We start from the raw sequence: 20234 nt of genomic DNA on the forward strand, positions 1-20234 counted from the left end.
TCATTTTATCTCCTTTTTTTCCTCGACACTGGCTCTTAGCAAATGTGATGATCAGGGGAAGCAGCAAGGCTCACTGGTATAACAAAGAATATTCCAAAGCTCTACAGACTGACATTAGCAAAAAGCTAATTTCTGACAGTCCTAAGAAAGCCATAAACAGAAGACTGAAGTAGGGGCTCTGCTACCAGTGCTAGACCAAGCATTAAAAGCAGGATCACATCCCATCCAGGCAAGTGTGTGAGACAGGAAAAGGGAAAGGGAAAAAAAAGCAGCTTTACGCAGAGCTGAGCTTTAAGAAAAAGCAAGGGTCAGCAGCAGAACAGCTACAAGATCCAGCTAAACATGACTGTACACCCAGCTCAATCAAATAATGCTTTGAATAAATAACAAAGAATGAAGGCAAAGAACTAAGACATTTTCCTCTTGAAATGGCAACTCATTAAGATCTTCAAACTTTTAAATCCTAATACTGAAAAGAAGATTGATAAGATTCACAGTATCTAGGTAAATGATTTCAACAGTTAGCTGAAAAAAGGCTGTTAGCTACAAATGCCATAGTTGTAGGGTGAAGCTTCCAGCAAACACTAAACCTGTGCTGCAAAATCAACTGCTATTATAACACACAGGCACTACTGTTGTAAGCAAAGCAATCACAAATTTGAGGTCCAAATTCAAAGTAAAATGGAGACAACCTAGGAGTCAACAAATCCTTCAAGTAACTAGAAAGCTTCACATAATAAAACAGGTGTGGAAGTTTAACAGTCTACATAGACAAGAACTTCATTGCTGACACAGGGCTCACAAAATTCAAAGCACACAACACAGGTGGTATTCTGTTGGCTGAGGAAGAAATATGGCCAAATACAACATTAGGAATACGTTTGTCAAATTTCACAGAGCATCCCACTGACAAATCCTGAGAAATGGGGGAAAAAAGCAGGAAAACTGGAAATGTTAATTCTTCTGTAACAGGAAAGGAATCCAAAAAGAATAGTAATTAGTCCAAACCAAGATTGCCCCCTTCAACATTAAAGTCACTGAATTACATCAAGAACAACTTGATATACCGTTTGTATATTTTTCACAAGTCATTAATCACAACAGAAACTATTTAATTGGTACGAGTGATTGACTCAGTGAAGTTCACCCCATAAAATTCCAGAGAACATTAGACACGTTAGCATACTGAGGAAAAGGTTTAACAGCTCAACTTCTTTGCCATGAACTTTAGTCGTGGATGCAGAGCTCATTACAGCAAGACAAATGACAGAGAGGAGGAGTGCCTGTGTGACAGCATCTTTTTCACCTCGCCTTGCCAGACTAGATGGCTGAAGCCCCAGTAGAGCCCAAATTGGAGCACAGCAAAGCATCTTGCAGCACACATGAAAGGGAACGAGATCAAGTTGGTTTTCACTTGACACCTGAGAAAATATCTCACTCGTTGAAGTGTTACATAATGGTCCTTATACCACCTACTTATAACTCTCCATCCCGAGAGTTATGGAAACATTTAACTTAGCAAATCTACCAAAAAAGGGGAAAAAACACACTGCTCCACTGAGGCAGAGACAGTCACTTTTCACAACGCTGAAGAAACCACTCTTCTTCTCCCTGATTATTTACCGAGTGAGCCTGCACCCACAGAACTGTGTTGCAAAACAACAAAATAGCTAAACGTGTTGTTCTGCATTAACTTTTCCTTTAAAATCTTCTAAATTAGAGTGAAAAAAAAAAAATCCAGTATGTGAAACTTGCTGTTTTATTGCTTTGCACATCATTATTTGTCTTCAGTACTCTCTTTGTGTAACTACAAAAGAAAAAAGCTAAGTATTTTCCCATAAAAATTAACAGCTTATAAGTATTTGAACAACCACTGCTGCTGTACATCAATACTGTGACAAGAGTACCTACCCTGGACAAAAGAATAGAGAAGCAATATGCCTTAAGAAATGTTTTGATTTAGCAAAATATTCATTCACCTTTGAGTTTTCACAAGGCAAAGCAAGTCACATTAATGCAATGCTGCCGTGTGAAGGAAAATCCTGCCAACAGTCCACCTAAGTTGTATTAAGAAGCACAAGCATCTCAGTAACATAACTAAAGGTCTTCAATTAAAATGCACCAAGACAAGAGGAGTGGTCTATCCATTGCTTGTCATTTTGTGTCAGAAAACAGTAACTTCACCAAATCTGAAAAACACTGAGAATGACCATCTTTCTGTTATACAGGGAGCTTCTGTGCTAATAAAGTTCCTGAGTGAAAATGACAACAGAAAAAAAAGCTGGAACAGCATGTCAGCTCCGGGAAGAGGCTTTGGTAGAAGCAAAGAGCACAAGGCTTTAAGTAAATTTAGAAACAAATCACAACACAGAGGCAGTGTATCATGCTGCTCAAAAGGTACTTACGTATTGGCCTTCAGTTCCTATGCTGGGAGCCCACAGCATAATGTCACTACTTTAACGCCCAGTCTTTCTAACCTGATGTTCACAAAGGTACAGAAAAAGCCAAACCCACATACCACATCACCCATTAAGGGAAGAAAAACCCAGTTTGTGCATTCTTCTGTACTTTAACTATGGGAGAACTCTCCCAGGCTCACAAACATTAATTCTCAATCATGCAACGGGAGCTGCATGCGTGTCAAAATCAAGCCTATAGCTCTGATATAAATTCCTCCTCTACACCTACGAGTTCCAAGCAGAGGTTGGGGACAAAGAAGGGAAACGTGGAGTTTAACAAGAGATTTACAGAGGCAAGTAGAAAGAAAGCAGCTTGGAATAATGGTACAGATTCGTGAATCCCAGAAACTGTGCAGAAACTGGACTAACTGAATAAACAATTGAAAACACATCTCACCTTCTGCAGGCATGGCCTGTGGATTGCTGGAGTAAATATATGCTCCATCACCTCCAGTAAGTAAAGTGCCCAGAAAAGATTTGTCTTCCTAAACAGGATAAAAAACAAAAGTATCACAGACCACATCAAAGACTGTAGTCTAGACAAGAACATTTTCATCAGAAGACGTTTTACTACAAGAATAAAGAAATTAAAAAGTTCTGACAGATGCTGTTTAAAAGAATTTAAACTGCACGGATACAGAAGAACTAGTGAAAGACACTGTTATGTCAGGAGACCAATTTTTAGAAGCACCCCCTCCGCCCCCCGGCTGGTTTTGCCAGCAGCTATTAAATTACAAGTTATTGTCACAGCCACAAGGCACAGCTTTTTGTTTTTAGATTGTCAATCGACTGAACTCAAAGTGTACTACAGGAAAATGAAACTATTTGTAATGAAGATTCCTGGGAACCGCAAGCTAAGCCACAAATGTGAAACTCATGTGGTTTAAGACGTTCCCAGATCCCAAATTCTTTTCTTTTTCATACTGCTTGAAGTGTTTTCCTGTAGACATTTAGCATGCTAATTAAGTTAAAAGAAAGTTGCATGTAAAGTGGCATTGAGGTTTGTTGTTTTTTTTTTTAAACTCATGTGCTCCATGGGTAATGCTTAGTGAGACTTCCATGGAATCTAAGCCCTATTAGAACTTTTTGCTCTTGGGTTTTGCCATTCTTGGACTGAAAGAAAACACCAAACTTTTACATACAATGCATTTCTTTTTTTTAGGTCCAAGTTTAAAAAAGACAAGATAGAACAGATAAGACTTTCACAGAAGAGGAAAAAAATGCTAAAAGCCAGTTTTACTAGCAGCTAAGATCTTGAGGATATTGGTTCTTGAAAAAAATAACCTTTATAATTTAACTAAAAAGTTTAATTTTACCTTTAATATTAGCTGTGCCTTTTCAGACAGTTTCACATCGCTATCTTCAACCTGTAGCCAAAAAAAAGTTTCCCTTTGTACTGTTAGTAGATAAAGCAAGTTAATTCAACAAGAAATCTTTAAAGAAGGTTCAAGAACCTTATGGACCACAGACAGTTAAAAATCCTGACCAGACTGCTTCAAAGACAGCTTTGTGCTTTTCAATACTGTGCTACCATGGGACAGAAATAATTCTTTGAAATATATTCAAGGAGATACTCCCCATTAAATTGTTTTTGTAGACTAAAACTGTATTGTATTAGACACAAAGGAGTGTAACTTTCAAAAAAATACCATTATTAAAGTACTTCAGAAGCATGGACTGCCAACTGGCATAATGTTGTCCTTCTTCTGAACATTCATTGAAGTTATAACTCAGTTTACTACCTTAGAGGTCTGGAAACAGACCTCTGTTGGGGTAGACACTGAAGTGACCCCACAATAAACAGAATTTTCAAATGTTATAGTGTATACTTCCTAGAAATAAAAAAATAAAAACCAAACGTGACTTCAGACAGTTAAAAACTGAAATGGTGGTGAAAAGGAAATGATTTAAAACTTGTCATGAATGGAACCATCAGCCTGTTTCTTCTTATTATTTATACACTCCTTGTCCAAATTTTTAAAAAATTACAGTATTACAGAATTCTGTTTTAATGACTGGATTCTGTACTTCTTCTTCATAAATCCATACATTTATGACACGTTTCCAGTTGTGAAACTGCATTCATAGAATAAAATCGAACAAATTTTTGTGTACTAACCAGCCAAGATGCGTATCTTGGGATAGCTGCAGTCAATATTATGTGGCTGGTTTCTGAATTAATACTGCCATCTGCAGGGAAGTAAATGGAAAGCAAAGAAGTATAATACCATCCATGTACTTCAGACCATTTAATGTTACTTTAATAACTGGAAATTTCTCTAGGAAATATGAAAAGATTGCTCATTATTTTAAGGACTCATTATTTTTTAAGTGAAGCTCTCCCAGCAGACTAGCTTCTAGTCTCCCTGTGCTGTAATGTACCCAGAACTGCTAAACAACAAAGAAGCCCTGCTTTTATTTTGTTCTCAGTATGCCTCTTGCATCTCCTTATCATAGCTTCTTGGCTATTTCTTGCTTCTTTCTGGCTCACACTACAGCCTAAGCTAACTTTCTTCCAATTCTTGCCTGCAACTTGCCCCAAATGGTAGCCCAAAACTTCTAGTTTTGAGGAGGGACTACAAAGTTTTAATATAAATAATACTAGTGGCTGAATGTGTGATTGGCTTCTTCCTTTGCTCTCTTCCTCACCAAAAGTGTTCCAACTCCCATGGTTAAAAATCTTGCAGTCTGTCTGCATACAAGAATTCATAAATATTGTCCAGACAACCCTAACAACTACACTTCCTTGCCACATGTAAACAATCTGAAAGCTATTCACTTGTTTAAAGATGTTACTCAATATTCTGTATTTTAAATAAAAGCCTGTTCTAAAAGTAAGCTTTATAGAAGTTGTATCATTTTAGTTTTATTTCACCTCTTCCAAATACATGAAACAAGTGTTAAAAAGTGATATAAGAGAGCTACAATATAAAATATTCACCAAGACCAAAGAAAATTTGGGTAGGTTGCTAGTATACTAGAGTTCTTGACACCTCAGCCCAGTCTTAGGGACAAGACAGCCATAAAACCTGAAGTCCTTTCAGTTAGCTTAGACAAACTGTCTTGACACTTAAGATATTCTTTACTAAAGGCAAAAACATGTAGATCACTACAGGCTAAAACATGTAGATATTTAACAAAAAGGCTTAAAAATATTAACGGCAATAATAACAACCATCAGAAATCCATTTGCTATTCAACCACAAAAAAGTTCAGAGAATGATACATTGGTACTAGAAATCAAAATAGTTACCTTTTTCTTTTACATATATTTGTGATGTTAGGAAGGACTCTGAAAAGACAACAGATCCCAAGCATCCTCTTCCTGTGAGCAAGTCTGGAATGTCAAACACCATCATAGACGCCTACAACGATCAGACAGTTGGACAGGAAAGGGAGAGAATGCAGAATTTGAAATATTTCAAGTGAAGCAACAAACAGCGTGTTTTAAACTTCCTAAAACACAATGCTTTTACATTGAATCGAAAAGCCTGAAACCTTAACAATATTTTAAGGTTTTGCTCCAAATTCCACTTACTTCACATTAAAACTCAATCTTATCTCAATCTTATCTCTGAAATAATCACTGCCATTACATTTCTAGTCACATAGATAAAATGCTCAGCATGCCCCATAAAAACAGCCACTCAAGCTCTACTTTCTAACAAAATATATAATCAGAATATTGAACAGCTTACTTACCGTTTTAATCAGACTCAGGCTATCCTCATTATCTAATGGAGTAATTCTGGAATAATAATGATAATTAAATATTTAAAGATTAGATCATTTTGAGTGACTTTTTAACAGTCAAAAATCTATTTCATTTTAAAGCAAGCTCTGATTTGTGTAGGCCGTTTCAGTCAATTAGACAACATGGGGATTAAAAAAGCACAAGCTCGTGATGTCAACCAAGTTAAAAGCACTGTTTTAAATGGAAACTCTTAATGGGCTTGTGCTGCTTCTACTCATTAACAGAGTTAATAAAAATGGTTTACCCAGTTGTATTCTTTTTCCTTTTTTTTTTAAAAATGTTTTCAAGATTCCATAATTACAAATAGGAATCCATTAAACCGACTCAAATATAAAAATATTTAGAGCATCTTGTACAAAATAATCAAACGTTTTTTCAGTCTCCGAGACAATATATTAATTAGTGTTCTATTACATTAATGAATAACAGGAAGCGATACAAACCTTCCATGATTGTTCACAGCCTGAATTTGAAAAGCAATTTTAGAGCTGCAGAAAAGAAAATGTACTGGTGAAAAACATGTTGTATACTTCTACTGCACATTTTTAAAGAGCAGCAATAACACATTTTAAACAAAGTAACTGTTGAAGTGATTACATAAACAGGAAAAATTAAATTATTGTGATTGTAAGAGCTTTTTGAACACATTATGAAGTCTTGGAATACTGACACTCGCACAAGTTAACTTTGAAGTTAACATTTTGTGCATTTTTTCCCCCAAAAGATGCAGTAAATCAATATTTATTTGGAAGTAGTTACCTTAACGCCGTTTTAAGCTGTGTTAAATGTAGGGTATCTAACATAGACATAAACATCTGCTCTGCTCCCTCCTTTGCCTGAAAAAAGGAAATCAAGAATGAAACACCTTTTCCCATATTTCAAAATCCCAGCAACCGTAGGAGCACCCATAAAATACAGAGACCATACACCAAACAATATTACACTGATGCACCCGGCTAAAATTTGTCTTTTACTTCTCTAGTGTTCCTTACTGTAAGGTAAGGGAAATTCATAAAAGATGAACTACTGTAAAAAGGTAAGATTAGATATACCCTGAATTTATTTTTTTTGACAGAATTCAGAGATACTGCTTGGAAACCACAGTGTTAACCTCGTTAATGTTAAGCAGTTGTCTGAAATGCTTTGTGAAAGGTGTTTTTTTTTGGGGGGTGGGCATGTGAGGTAAAGGGTGTTTAAATATATTAAATATAAGTTTATACGGCAGCAAATCAACAGTGAGAATGTACAGAATCAGTGCTTCATTTACCTTGGATTCAGTGGAAGTTTTAGCATAGCACTCAATGCCAGCAAGCACAGCCTCTACAACAGCAGTATATATTTGCGACAACAGCATACTGAAGAGAAACACAAACACAACATTTACTAGACAGATAGAGTTTGGTTTCCTCCACGGTTTAAAAGGAGCAGTTAACACAGAACTAACTCCCTCGTACAGAAGGGGTTCTTGTTCAAATGAGTGTAGATGTAGCTTTATGCTTAAATCACAGTTTAAAAAAGATTAATTTGCTATTGCTCAAACTACAGAGTATCTTGATAAAATCTCTTGCCAGAAATGTAGCCCTGTTCTCATCAGTCAAGGAAAATACACATTTTATTGTTGACTTTCACTGGAACTGTGTTAAGGATCACCCCCTAAATATTCACACAGAAATGGAATGGTAGCCCCACGTTCTGAAAAAAGAAAACCAGGCTAGAACCAGCTTTGAGACCGTCTTTTACTGGAGAATGTCAATCAAAAAAAAAGCCAGAACAAAGCAGTCACCACCTTTAGATCACATCTACATCATAGCTTAGTCCCATTCTCTTCATAAATGGGAAGTGAAAGACTACTACTGAACTAAACAAAGATGATGAGAAGCCAGAAGTGATTTACAGCTCCTGACACATTCACAGCTCCAGAGCTATTGAAAACAAAAAACCTGTGCCCAACTAAGACATTTTGTCCTGCAACTAAACTGGAACCGAAAGATAAATAGACCAACGTGCCTTCTTCCCCAACTCTTCTGCAACAGCTAAATTTTGAGGGATGGATGCAGGGGGAAAGACAGACAAAAATACAGCATTTAAGCCTATGCAAAGCATTCCCGAATGACGGAAAAAAGCATCTGAAGCTCCCAAGCATGGCCCAATATGGAGGAATCTCAAAACACCCCGATGATTGCCTGGACAGACATCAGCCAATTCAAACAAGCTCTACAGAGGCTTTGTTCTAACTTCATCCCTGAGAGCAGCAAGTAGTTTAAAAATTAACCTTATTTATTTGATGAGGTTTAATCCATATAATTGCATGTACTAATACATGCATTTCATTTAGGTTTTAGTTCTCTTACTTCTCTACCCATTTTAAAATGTTAATGTTAACAATGCAAGACAGCAAACGGTATTTGTTAAAAAAGTTTACTCCAGGGATACCTGAAGTCACACAGCCAGTTAATGCTCTCCAGCCGTTCTGTATTGTAGATTGCAACTCTACTTCCTAAATATAGCTGGATTTGGACTGAGTATTGCTTATGAAATATTTCTGTGAACTGTGGCTGCCCCATCCCTGGCAGCGCTCAAATCCAGGCTGGATGGGGCTGGGGGCAGCCTGGGCTGGGGGCACGAGGCCCTGCCCATGGCAGGGAGTTTGGGGGGGCTCTAAGGTCCCTTCCAACCCAAACCACTCTATGACTCTAAGTCGGCAACTTACACTTGTTCAGGTTTCTTGTGCATCTCGCTGTCATTTCCTGTAAAGAAAAAAAAAAAGTTTCCTTTAAGCACTTCTGGAAGCGTTTCACACAGAACTTATTTGGCTTAACAGTTCTGCTGCTTATCTTAGACAATATTTACCCAATATTTTATGTAACTTCACTTTGTTTATAAATTAAAGAAAGAGCAAAGCACAGATCAACTCGTAACACTACAGACTGTACATAATTGCCAAAATAATATCTGCATCTCGTAAGCACAGCTTCACTGAGTCAGAACAAAGATCCCAAAGCTGCTATTACTGGATACCCAGGAAAAAGCATAGCTACAGTAAATACATGCTACAATTCCTTCTCTCTTGCATGCCTCTGACCACTTTCTCTTCTGACACTATCTGAGTTGGATACAGTTTGAAAATGTATGGTAACCCTAAGGAGACTGACTTTATCCACAGACCCCAAACCACTTAGAATGGTCATTTAAGAAACTTGTTTTTCAAACTTTCATTTGATTTGTTTTTATTAGGGAAGATAACTGTTCAAACACCTTGTATTCAACCCAAGCAAGATGGCTGAGGATGAGTCAAAGACTTTTCTCTATCCTTTTAAAAATCTTTGGCTTGTTTACCGACACCCCCAAAAAACAAATGTAAAACAAAGACACAATCACAAAAGCCACCCAAAACAACAAGAATCACAACACAGTAGTGTACAGCATTGCACAGTAGCGTAGGATGTGCAGCAGAAAAATGTTCTGCTAAGGTGTCATGCACCCACTGCAGAATTATGCAAGAATCTACCACCAAAAACACTGTGCAGCCTAATGCTCATAAAGGAATCAAAAACATCTTTTGATTATTTAAGACTTGCAGTGATTAAAGAGAAGAATTCCCTTAAATTGCTGCTTGTCATGCTTAGTATACTTACCCAGGAAAGGAACGTGAGTGGTTCCAAAAAAATAGGTCCTGGAACAAGCCAGAGGTCCCTTTGGGGATACACACTGCACTACCTGGTGGTCAGTAGTAATGAGATACAGAAAGATCTTAGTAAAAATAAAAATCAGTGCAATATTTAACAATAAACTAAGTTCCCCTTAAGTATTCTAACAACTGACATACTACACAAGGTGTATAAGAGAGTTGGCTGATTTAAAGAACAACTTACGTTTTCAAAGGTATATTTCATTTTTGACTTGACCTGAACGGTTCAAAGGCTTTGGAAAGGAGATGAGCTCTGACTTCCATAAGTGTTAAGAATGCATTTTCAACTTCCTATGCCAACTGCTCTTCTCATGAAAAGGGAAGTGGGTCACGTTCCAATAACTATGCTCGCACATGGCCTTATTTACTGTTTTCACGATACCCTATTAAAACAGTATCACCTGTACCTGTAAATAAACCAACCACCTTTTTAAGAACAACGTCAGAATTGAAGACAACAGATGGAGCAGGTACTGCATCAGAAAAAAAAAAACTGCACTTGCATTCTCAAAGATAGCACACGAACTCAACTGGAATGTTAACATGGGAAGAAAAAATAAAAATCGGAGATGTCTTCACAGAAATAAGGTTAGGACAGCAAACGGTGAATGAGATTTCACTGGAATGCCAATACAATCCTTTCTCAGGCATCTGACTCATGTGATGTGTCAGGAGTACCCGTATCCATCCATCCATCAGGCAGCTTATGCATGAAATGTCACGACAAGATCATAAAGTCAGTCCCTCAATCATACGTTCACTCCACGATGACCTGTATGTACTCAGCCACATCCATCTCCTCCACAGCACAGACGTGGGACTCGCACAACTGACAGACACTCCCAGGGCCCGTGGAGATCAGCCAGCAGGGAGCACTACACAACGCAAGCTGCACGCTACCTCTCCTCCTCCGCTGCGAGTTACCTTCTTGATGCACCCAGCCCAGCCAGGCAGAGGATCTGAGTTCCCTGGGGTCGCTTCCCCAGTTACGTCCCCTGCGCAGCAGTGCAACAAGCCATCGACCTCATGATATGTTTTAAAACTAAGCTTTTACTTGAAAACGGAAACAAGTTAATCTTACAACTTGAGTGTAACATTCGTTGAACACCACAGAGATTTTCAAAGTTCACCAGAACAAAGAACACCAGAAAGATTTGCAAAGGTCAAAATTTTCAAGCAACTGTTCGGTTGCTGAAGCAGACACTGAAATTTGGATGCACGTATGGATCCTGTGTCTACCTACAAAACCATTATTAAAAAAAGAGAGAGAAGTGTCCTACTGTTTCTTTTAAAGAAGCAGCTTAACAGCTCTGATTCAACCAAAACCTGTGTGTCAGATCATGTGCTACCATTACAAAGCTTTTTTCTTTACAGCTAGGGTAACTGTTCCAAGTGGCATTTCCTCTCCCCCACCCAAACATTTGCAGCACCTCAAGTGTTAAAAAAAAAAAACAAGCAGTCTTTAAAGGGCAGCTTTCAGCAGCCTATGATTAAATAGCCAGTATACTTTCACTTGGAAAGAGAAAAAAAAATTGCTCCTTAAGCTGATTGATTGTTAAGGTAACTTACGTTTTTATACATGAGAAATTGGGTATTTAACTAATAGGAAACATGTGCTTAAAGGGCATAAAAATATACAAAGAAAACAGAAATATATGCTGCCTAGAAGCGCTGGATAATTACTTTAAAACCTCACCATATGTTTAGCAGTGCTTCCACCAAGGCCAGTGTTTCGAACAAGATGTCCTTCTGATGGAAAATTGAAGTTACCAGAGTTCAAGTTTTCTCTAGTTGAGTGGCTACCAAACAGAACAAAAGGCTGCCGGCTGGGACTATGGAAAAAAAAGAAGCTATCACCACCAAAACACTGCAAGAAAACTTGAATAACAACAAATGAAAAAGGCTTTCAAGTATGATAGACCAACTATTCAATTTCTTACTAGGAGAGCAGGACAAAAAATTGCTACAGCTGCACAGATCAAAGCCACAGAAAGCTTCCTATTGAAAAGACCAAGTTCCAAAGAAAAAAGGACTTGAATTAACAAGACTATAATTTTCTTTCATATACAATATTGTACCTCAAGGCTGTTTCTTAAACATTAAGTAGCAGACTGCATTTAAAACTTGGCCATTAGAATTTTTTTCCCCTCAAAAAAGAAAATTGCCTTCAAAAACTGAGTCGTTTAAAGTTTACCATCATGGCAAACCTTGAAATAAGTAGATTGGAACAAACCTATTTTGGTTTTAGCTCTGGCTTCAGGCCCAAGACTCCACTGTTAAGGTCAAGACTTTTCTTTCCATTATTTAAATGCAAAACAACATAGGATGCTGGAGACAATAAACAGTGGAGTTGGAGTTCAGTGTCCTTTAATTCCAAATAAAGAAGAATCTGCAGAGACACCGAGGAGCTAAGCAACCTTTATTTAGCTCGAAATAGCAGAACACTTGGTTTTGCAACATACGATAAACAGCCCTCCTCTCTCAGTTCAGATTCTGGGCTGAAATGAAATAAAGCTGACCTGGATTCCACAACTTGTGTAGGCTAAGATTTGGGTTTTAACTGCCTTGCTTCCAATAAAAAACACTGCTCTTGTTCTTCGTGACTCAGAAAAGCATACTGACTCCTTCAACCTTCATATTTTAGTTGATTTGATTATCATAAACAGAAGATCCAATTTTTCAAACAAAACTATCCTGTGCAAAATTTTGGTATCTGTCCATGAAGAAATTGATCACATAAGAAAACGCAATGTGGATGGTTTCAAACATTGAAATTGTGTATGTAATACCTACAGAATTAAAACCCACAAAAATTTGGAGCATCCCTCACAGAACTGCTTCTATATGTTTGTTTGTTTTTAAATGTGCAAAGATAAGATGTAATATAATAGGGTGGTCCCCAAAGGAAGCATTGTAAGTGTTCTTATGGCAGTTATAGAAATAACTCATCCACATACTAAAAAAAAAACACCGTTTCACAGGAAATAATGAGTAATACCTGTTGTCTGTTATATGGCTTGAGATCATTCCATGACTGAAATAACTTCTGAAAGGCTGTGGGGAAAAAAAAATCATGATTAATAAGCAAATAAATGGAATGTGTGATTTACCCTCACTATCATTAAGAACAAACTTGAATTAGCTTCTTGGAGAAAAGTCCTCAACCCTCAAAAACTACTTATCTCCATAAACAAACCCAAATACCATTAAGTCTCATATATGCTTAAAAAGAAAGAGACACTTCCAAAAAGCACTAGAAGCAAACACACTGTAGTATTTTTATCCATCCTGAACGTCACCAGTTATGTTTGAGATCTGACATGTGTGACCTCAACTTGTGAGTGCACATATACAGGAGCTACCACTGAAATCAAGTTTGGTCCACCTACAAATAGGGATCTGTAGTGCAAACCTAAAGCTAAGCTCAGTAATCAGCGAATAAACACTTAATTGTGAATTACATTATGTAGTCCTATGCCATCACACCCTGGGGGGTGGGCAACTTATCAACAAAATGTAGGTTTTGACTCCTGAAACAGGTAAGGTGACATGGGTAGAGAGGAATAAAAATCAACAATGCTCAACATGCGTTAGTACTTCTGCATGGATGACACTGGCATTTCAAAGAATTACTGAAGCAGGCATACCTCCCCTGCCTGAGATTCTGACAGTTCCAGAATGAAGGGAATTTCAGTATCAAAATTAGCAAAGAAGTTGGTCCACTGATGCTCAAAAGTCATTAAATCCTAGAAGAAAAAAAAAATACAATATTAATTATTAAGGCAGGAGTTACACCAAAGAAGGAAGACACAGATATTACTGAATAATCCCAAATTACATTCGAAAAACAAATTATTTTTCACAATGCAGTATAGAACACAGCCTGACTGATGAAACCTTAAAAACAAAACCTACATCTTCTCTAAAAGATAAAGGACTCCCTGTTGTTGGAGGGACTTCTTTGACTGTGGACTTTAGGGATTGCTGGTGGGGAAGAGATGAAAAGACAGGAGAGATCTTCCTTGATCTAAGGAAGTACACTATTTTGAGCACCCATAACTCAGACATCATGTCTGCCATATGACTTTCAAAACATACATGAATAGATTTAATTTATGTTTTTAAATCTCTAGATGTTCTGAAATAGATTTGTATCTGAAATAAGTTGAGCTTACATACAGAAGGTTAGGAAAAAGGTAGGGAGTTTGGGAAACTCATGATCAGCAAATGGCAACAATACAAGAAAATTTATTTATCTGCATCTGGAAGAAAAAAGTGGTATACAGAAGAGGAAATATCAGTTGCTTCTCACTGAAGCAAAAGAATGGAAATTAAGATGACTCCTAGGTAAAAAAATCATTCAGATTAATTTTTTTTTTAAAAAAGAGAACCAGTAAAGAGAGGAGTGCATCATGCTGGTAAAGCAGGAACCTTACAGAACTATACAATTTTAAAAATGCTCAGGATAACTCAATTAATTGTCATACACTAACATGAAAGGTAAGAGACATCCCGACTTTAGGAAGTCTAACATTCCAGGAGTATAACAAGCAAAACCAGAAATATGATTTTAGCAGAGGTACAAATATTTTATAGGACTTGACTTCACTTCATTAACGTAACAACGCACACAGTTTACACAGTGGATGTTGATAAACTCTTACAAGCCTTCTAAAATAAAAGTCAAGGCTTTATTAGAAGTTTAAAATCAAGGTGTCTATCCTGGGAGTATTATTATTGCAGAGTTATTTCAGCCTCAAGTACGCTTTTCATAGAAATTAAGAACTAAAATGTTTTTGTCAGCTTATTCAGAACACGTCAATATTGTACAGAACTTTCTCTTAAATCTCAAGTAGAATTAAAATCAAAGCAGCTAACTAAAAAAAAGTATTTATGAACTGCAAATGCTCTAAGGCCACCCAACTTCCTCCTTGCTGAGAAAGTCATTTTTAAAATAGCCAATTTCTATGACACCAGAGTTGTTTGAAATGCCTATTCATTAACTTCAGTTTTCTGGCTATATCTTCTGTAAATGTAGCTCAGGTATTCAGGAGACGTGGTTGTTCATTAATTCTTCAGTTTCTAGCTGGGTAAAATACTTATTAACTGATTAACTTCAGTCTACACTTATGGAAGGTATAGCCACAAATGCAAAAGTTGGTCTGTAACCAGTACTGGTAGAAATAATGTCTTATTATGGATACCTGAACAAGTACAACAGGTAAGTAGGAAAAGGCAGAAATTCAGTTTTGAGAACTCACGTAAAGACTAATTATATATGCTAATACTTATATACGCCTCCTTTTTCTAGCATGGAGATCAGATGAACTCTTTAAAGTAAGGAATCACTTAACATTGTATTGTTCGTATTTCACAAAGCTACAGGGTAGCCACTGTGTGTCACTGTTACCCACTCAAAGCAGTTACAAAGCAACCGTGAAAATGTTTTTTCCCCGAAGAATGGTTGTATGGATGGATTTCTTCCCCTTTCTTCCCACAAAGGCAGGATTAACACACAGAAACATACAACTTTGTTCATAGTCCTGTGACCTGAATAATATCACAAGATTCAGGGAATCTTCTGTAGGAACTTCAGGCATTTTAAGAACTTTAAGGAATCCAAGATGAGCTATTTTAGACACCCTGAACTCACCATGTGGATTCAGTAGATTGTAAACACTATTAAAATTAAAAAAAAAAAATAAGAATAAAGGCACACAACAACTTAGCTCTGCAGCCAGAGTAACAGATAGTCACTGGATCAGAAAATTACACCTGCCTTACCTCAAATACCAAGTCCTCCAAGGAAACTGGATCCATCTTGCTGTATGTTTTCCACAAATCAACGCTGACATCCATTAGCTGCAAGATATTTTAAATGGACTTCTGTGAAAAATTCCAGGATGAACAACACACATACAGGTTTAAGATGCACTGAAACAGACTTGCAGAATACTGCCTAGAGTCCTCTGGGATAAGTAATGCTTTTCCACTACTGCTTACAAAAGAATTGACCAGAAATGATGCCAATATTCTGGATGCTCATCTCCTCAAGTACACAAAGACTTTTTCTTGTATCTTTTAAACAATTTCACAAAATATTCTTGGAAACTCAATTAACAGTGAAGAATAATATCAGCTGGTGCAACCAGAAGGGAAAGATCAGTTTCCTGGGACAGACAAGTAGATTCCAAAGTTACTAGTCCTAGGCAACAGTTGATTCTTGCTCTATGCCAAATTGAAATTTAGGCAAAACTAGTTTAACTTAGCAATTAGCATTACCTTCTTCCAAGCTTTAAGATGACGTGTACAAAAATACTATTCCAAAATACATTCCTAGAGGGACACCTGTATGTGAATAATGTCTGTATTTACTGTGTTCCCCTCCACACTCCCTTAACTGAAAATGCAACACTGACTGTAATTTACTTAAACCACTGCTTTACACAGCTATTCCAATTATACATATCATAAGATATGGCAATAATGATATCCCAGACATTAACTTCCATTCAATTATCGGTACAGTAAATTCTCTGAATTACAGCACCTTGAACAAATTATACGTTTATTCTACCACAAAACACAGGAAATATTTCTTAGCTGCTGGAGTTCTGTCATGTAAGAAAACAAGGATCCTTAAAACACCAAATAAAGGATTATCAAGTTATCACTTGATTTCAGATTTTTAGATTTAGCAGCACTGAATGCACACCAGGGGGAAGCTAAGTTTGAGGAGCTAGAAATGGATCAAGAACACAATAGGGGAAAAATTATTTAATTTCCAAAATCTATTTCCTCCCATACCTTGTTTTTTTTCCTCCTTGTCTATGACATACAGAAGTTGTTTAACAGGCAGCCATGCACAAACAGGTAAAAAGTTTAAAATGCTAATTCCCACTTAAATCCCCTTATAACTCTGAGGGAGGGAGGAAGGGAGGGAGGGAGCCATGCTGGAATGTGGCTGAAAGGCGAGTTAATGTGCTTGCTCTTCAGATAGTGAGGATTTGCGTTGCTCCTTTTAAGGCTTCGAGAGTGCCATAAGGACATTATCAACTCTCACGATCAAACAGAAAAGGCTCTGCCTTTACAAAGCCAACACCACACTATATACATCTTCCCAAAGCTTCTGCAGATTCGTAAAGTAAATTGGGTGAGGGTAACTAAAGATCCAATGAACTCCCTCTGAGTTCCCACAGCCAAATTTTTATTGACTCATTTCTGACATCAGGAAGGGCAACTGCTCCCAGTCAGAGCTTCACAAAGATGCTCAGCTATCTGCACTTGACATTTAACAATTCTGACAGGTTCACACAAGGTGGTTATGCTGCTAGCAGCAGAACAAAGGAAAAGCATCAAGGTAGATATTGGTGGAAAAGGCACCCAGGAACTAACAGAAGCCATTTGAGCAAGCACGTACAGTATAACGTGATGAGACTAACAATGGCACTATTAATTCTTTGTATTCCCCCCCCAGCTTCAATCATCAGACAAAGAGCACTGACTGTAAAAAAAAAAAAAAAAAAAAAAGTGACAAAAAAAGAACATCTGCATTTCTTTAGCAGAGGTTCAAGAAAATGAAATAAAAGAAGCTATGCACAAGTACTTAAATATGAAGCTTTCCTCTGAAGATGCCGTTAGTGTATATTTAATAAGCAAATCAAGTGACAAGTTACTCAAAGTGGAACAGCAAATTATTATTTAAACTAGAAATGTGATCCAAAATCTTGTCTACTGCCCTATTCAAGAGGCTATGATGACCCAAGAACATACAGTGCTGGTGAGAAAAGTAGATTCATTTCCTGTGTCAGAACCAATGACCTAGGAAATTCAGCATTTGTTACTAACCAGCTTCTATTACACTAATCCTGAAGAACTACTCCCAACTAGCAGCGCTGAAGAAGCTTTGTTTGCTAGTAGCAGATGATGCTGTAGAACATAAAAGTTGTAAATCACAGCAGGAGGCTCAGGGTGGAACCAGTCATCACTTATCCAGGGCAGAGCATTGGGTAGCTCCTAGCAGCCTTTCAGTAATACCACAGTGTCTCCGTCCTTCAGATTTAATAAAATCCCAAGAAAATTGATCCAACTTAGAAGCTGACCCTACAAGGAGTAGCAAGGCAGGACTAGATGATCTCATAAGGTACTTTCCAGCTTAAATTATTCCACGAACTTACTGCTGCTTCAAAAAGGAAGACTCAAGAAGATGAAAAGCAAATACTCACTTCGTATTTCATCGTAAAGAAGCCATCACCCCCGATTCCTTCCAGTGCAAAAGCCTGCACAATTGGCCACTTTTCAACAATGAACATATCAAATATCTGTAGGTGACCTGCAAAAAAAATGCACAAACATTCTCTCATAAATATCATCAGTTTACTAATTTCCTCTAAGATGTTAGAGTGGTTCTGAGAGTCTAATAAAGGCTCTTGATTATCATATTTGCCTGTAAAACTTCAAACCTGTAACTGAAAAGTGTTTTTTGGTGAAGCAAAACTTTTGAAAAATACTTTCTCTACACCCCAAATTTTGTACCCTTTTTCCACCAGGGAAAAAAAAAATAATTACTTTTTCATGCAAATTTCTTTCCAAGGACATCAGAAAAACTGTGTCCGTTAAAAGTCAAGCTAAAACACAAGAAGCGTTGCTTATTTCAAAATCTTCAATTATCTGTCCCTAAGTTAGAGACATCACTGTCCCCATTTTAATCAAAATTTTAGGTTGGTGGAGAGGAAAAACTATTTAGCCTGGTATAAAGTACTAATCAGTAAAGCTGGAAGCCATCTAAATTGAAGCACAATCATTATCCTTAAGCTAAACACCTTCTGTAGAGACTTCCTAACAGAGGGACTCCACTTTTCCCCCTGCCCCGACACATTAAGGATTTTCCAGGCAGTGAGAGCACATCACCTTTTCCTCAAGGGAAGCAATGAAGAACTGAAAAAGGATTTCCAGACACGGCTGTTTTAACTATGAAAACACACACGGAAGGGAAACGCAGTGCTATTAGTGAGAAAGCAAAGCTAACTGAAGTAGTTTGGTTTGAACCTAAACAGTTGAAAAAAGCCTATTTTTTATTATAACACATTTTTTCTCTCACCTACTTTACTATGGATGAAAAACCCCCATGCTACAGGGTGAAGCAGCACATATTGCATCGCTTTTGCAATATTTGCTGTTCGGGATGCTGTGAAGTACACTTGACTAAACAATGTAAGGTTACATTGCTCAGACTGCATGTCTGCCTACAGATCATAACAGGAAGCCGCACAGTCCAGTTTTTTCAGTGCTAAAAAAGGAAACTTGCATAACGAAATCTTTATTGTTTCCTTACATAAAGGAGCATTTATCTGAAGCTCCCATCTGAACAGAGAACTTCTGTGGCAGCAGAACATACTCCTCTGAATGCAAATTACTTCTTTTCCTCACGCTGTGAGCATTCACTCTTCAGCTGAAGTCTAAGGGCTTACGTTTTTCAGAAAGAAACCCAACCTCTAAGTAAAAAAAAAAAAAGTCTAGAAGGAAACTAATGACATATTAATCCTTATTGCTTACTAAAGGCAAGGAAAACTTCACTCCCTGAACTGAATGGCTTGCATGCTGCAGAACACTTGCAGTAAGCATAACACAAACTAACCTACCTTGGCAGCTGTATGGAATACCAATGCGACTGCAATCTCGAACCATGTCTACGAAGCTGGAAATTTTGAACTCCTCTGCAGCTTCTTCATCTTCATACTGAAAGGAATCATTTAAAATTATCTGACTGTTAGTTTTATACTAAAGAAAACATGTACTATGTAGCTTTAAATCCATGGCAAACATAGCTTCATGTAATTCACTGAAATATTACCTACAGAGACCAAAGCACCTCTTTAGCATCCGTCTTTTGGAAACTACATCAAAGCATGGATACACTCAAGCCAACAGAGACTTTTTTAAACCTTTTAAACCTTTAAAGCAAGGTTTTCGTAAGGTCATATGAAGGCATAAACACATGCTTCATTTCCAGCTTTTAGTCTAGTCTTTCAACATCACCTGCTAGATTCTGTATAACTTTTAAACAACGTAAAGTATTTGGAGAATGCAAACTGATACGCCACAAAGAAAACTTGCCATTGAGGAAAAAAGTATTACCAGGTTAACAGTGTTAAATCCGCAGAGCAGACTAACCAGATATGCCTCAGGTCACAAACAGGCAATGACAACTAATTGCTATCTAAGGGAGGGGTCTATGGAAGAAAAACAGGAGAAAAGCAGAGGAAAAGCAGCCAACACCATCTTGTTCCATGTGAGGAGCAAACAGAAGTCAATTTTTTTCACTCCACACCAT

At 37.3% G+C, this 20234-nt stretch overlaps 1 protein-coding gene across 1 annotated transcript in view; it reads right to left on the minus strand.

Moving 5' to 3' along the window:
* The window catches only part of C4H20orf194 (chromosome 4 C20orf194 homolog), a 71951-nt gene that overhangs the window by 31914 nt on the left and 19803 nt on the right, over nucleotides 1-20234 (minus strand). The window contains exons 5-20 of the mRNA XM_032186530.1: nucleotides 19543-19639; nucleotides 18127-18233; nucleotides 15686-15763; nucleotides 13549-13647; nucleotides 12900-12955; nucleotides 11598-11733; nucleotides 9849-9930; nucleotides 8924-8960; nucleotides 7481-7568; nucleotides 6973-7049; nucleotides 6657-6701; nucleotides 6162-6207; nucleotides 5713-5824; nucleotides 4579-4649; nucleotides 3776-3826; nucleotides 2857-2944 (exon numbers count right to left, since the gene is read on the minus strand). Coding sequence (XP_032042421.1) covers nucleotides 2857-2944; nucleotides 3776-3826; nucleotides 4579-4649; nucleotides 5713-5824; nucleotides 6162-6207; nucleotides 6657-6701; nucleotides 6973-7049; nucleotides 7481-7568; nucleotides 8924-8960; nucleotides 9849-9930; nucleotides 11598-11733; nucleotides 12900-12955; nucleotides 13549-13647; nucleotides 15686-15763; nucleotides 18127-18233; nucleotides 19543-19639 — 1270 coding nt within the window. The remainder of the gene's footprint in view (nucleotides 1-2856; nucleotides 2945-3775; nucleotides 3827-4578; nucleotides 4650-5712; nucleotides 5825-6161; nucleotides 6208-6656; nucleotides 6702-6972; nucleotides 7050-7480; nucleotides 7569-8923; nucleotides 8961-9848; nucleotides 9931-11597; nucleotides 11734-12899; nucleotides 12956-13548; nucleotides 13648-15685; nucleotides 15764-18126; nucleotides 18234-19542; nucleotides 19640-20234) is intronic.

This window comes from Aythya fuligula, chromosome 4, assembly GCF_009819795.1.
Source record: "Aythya fuligula isolate bAytFul2 chromosome 4, bAytFul2.pri, whole genome shotgun sequence".
Classification (NCBI taxonomy): domain Eukaryota; kingdom Metazoa; phylum Chordata; class Aves; order Anseriformes; family Anatidae; genus Aythya; species Aythya fuligula.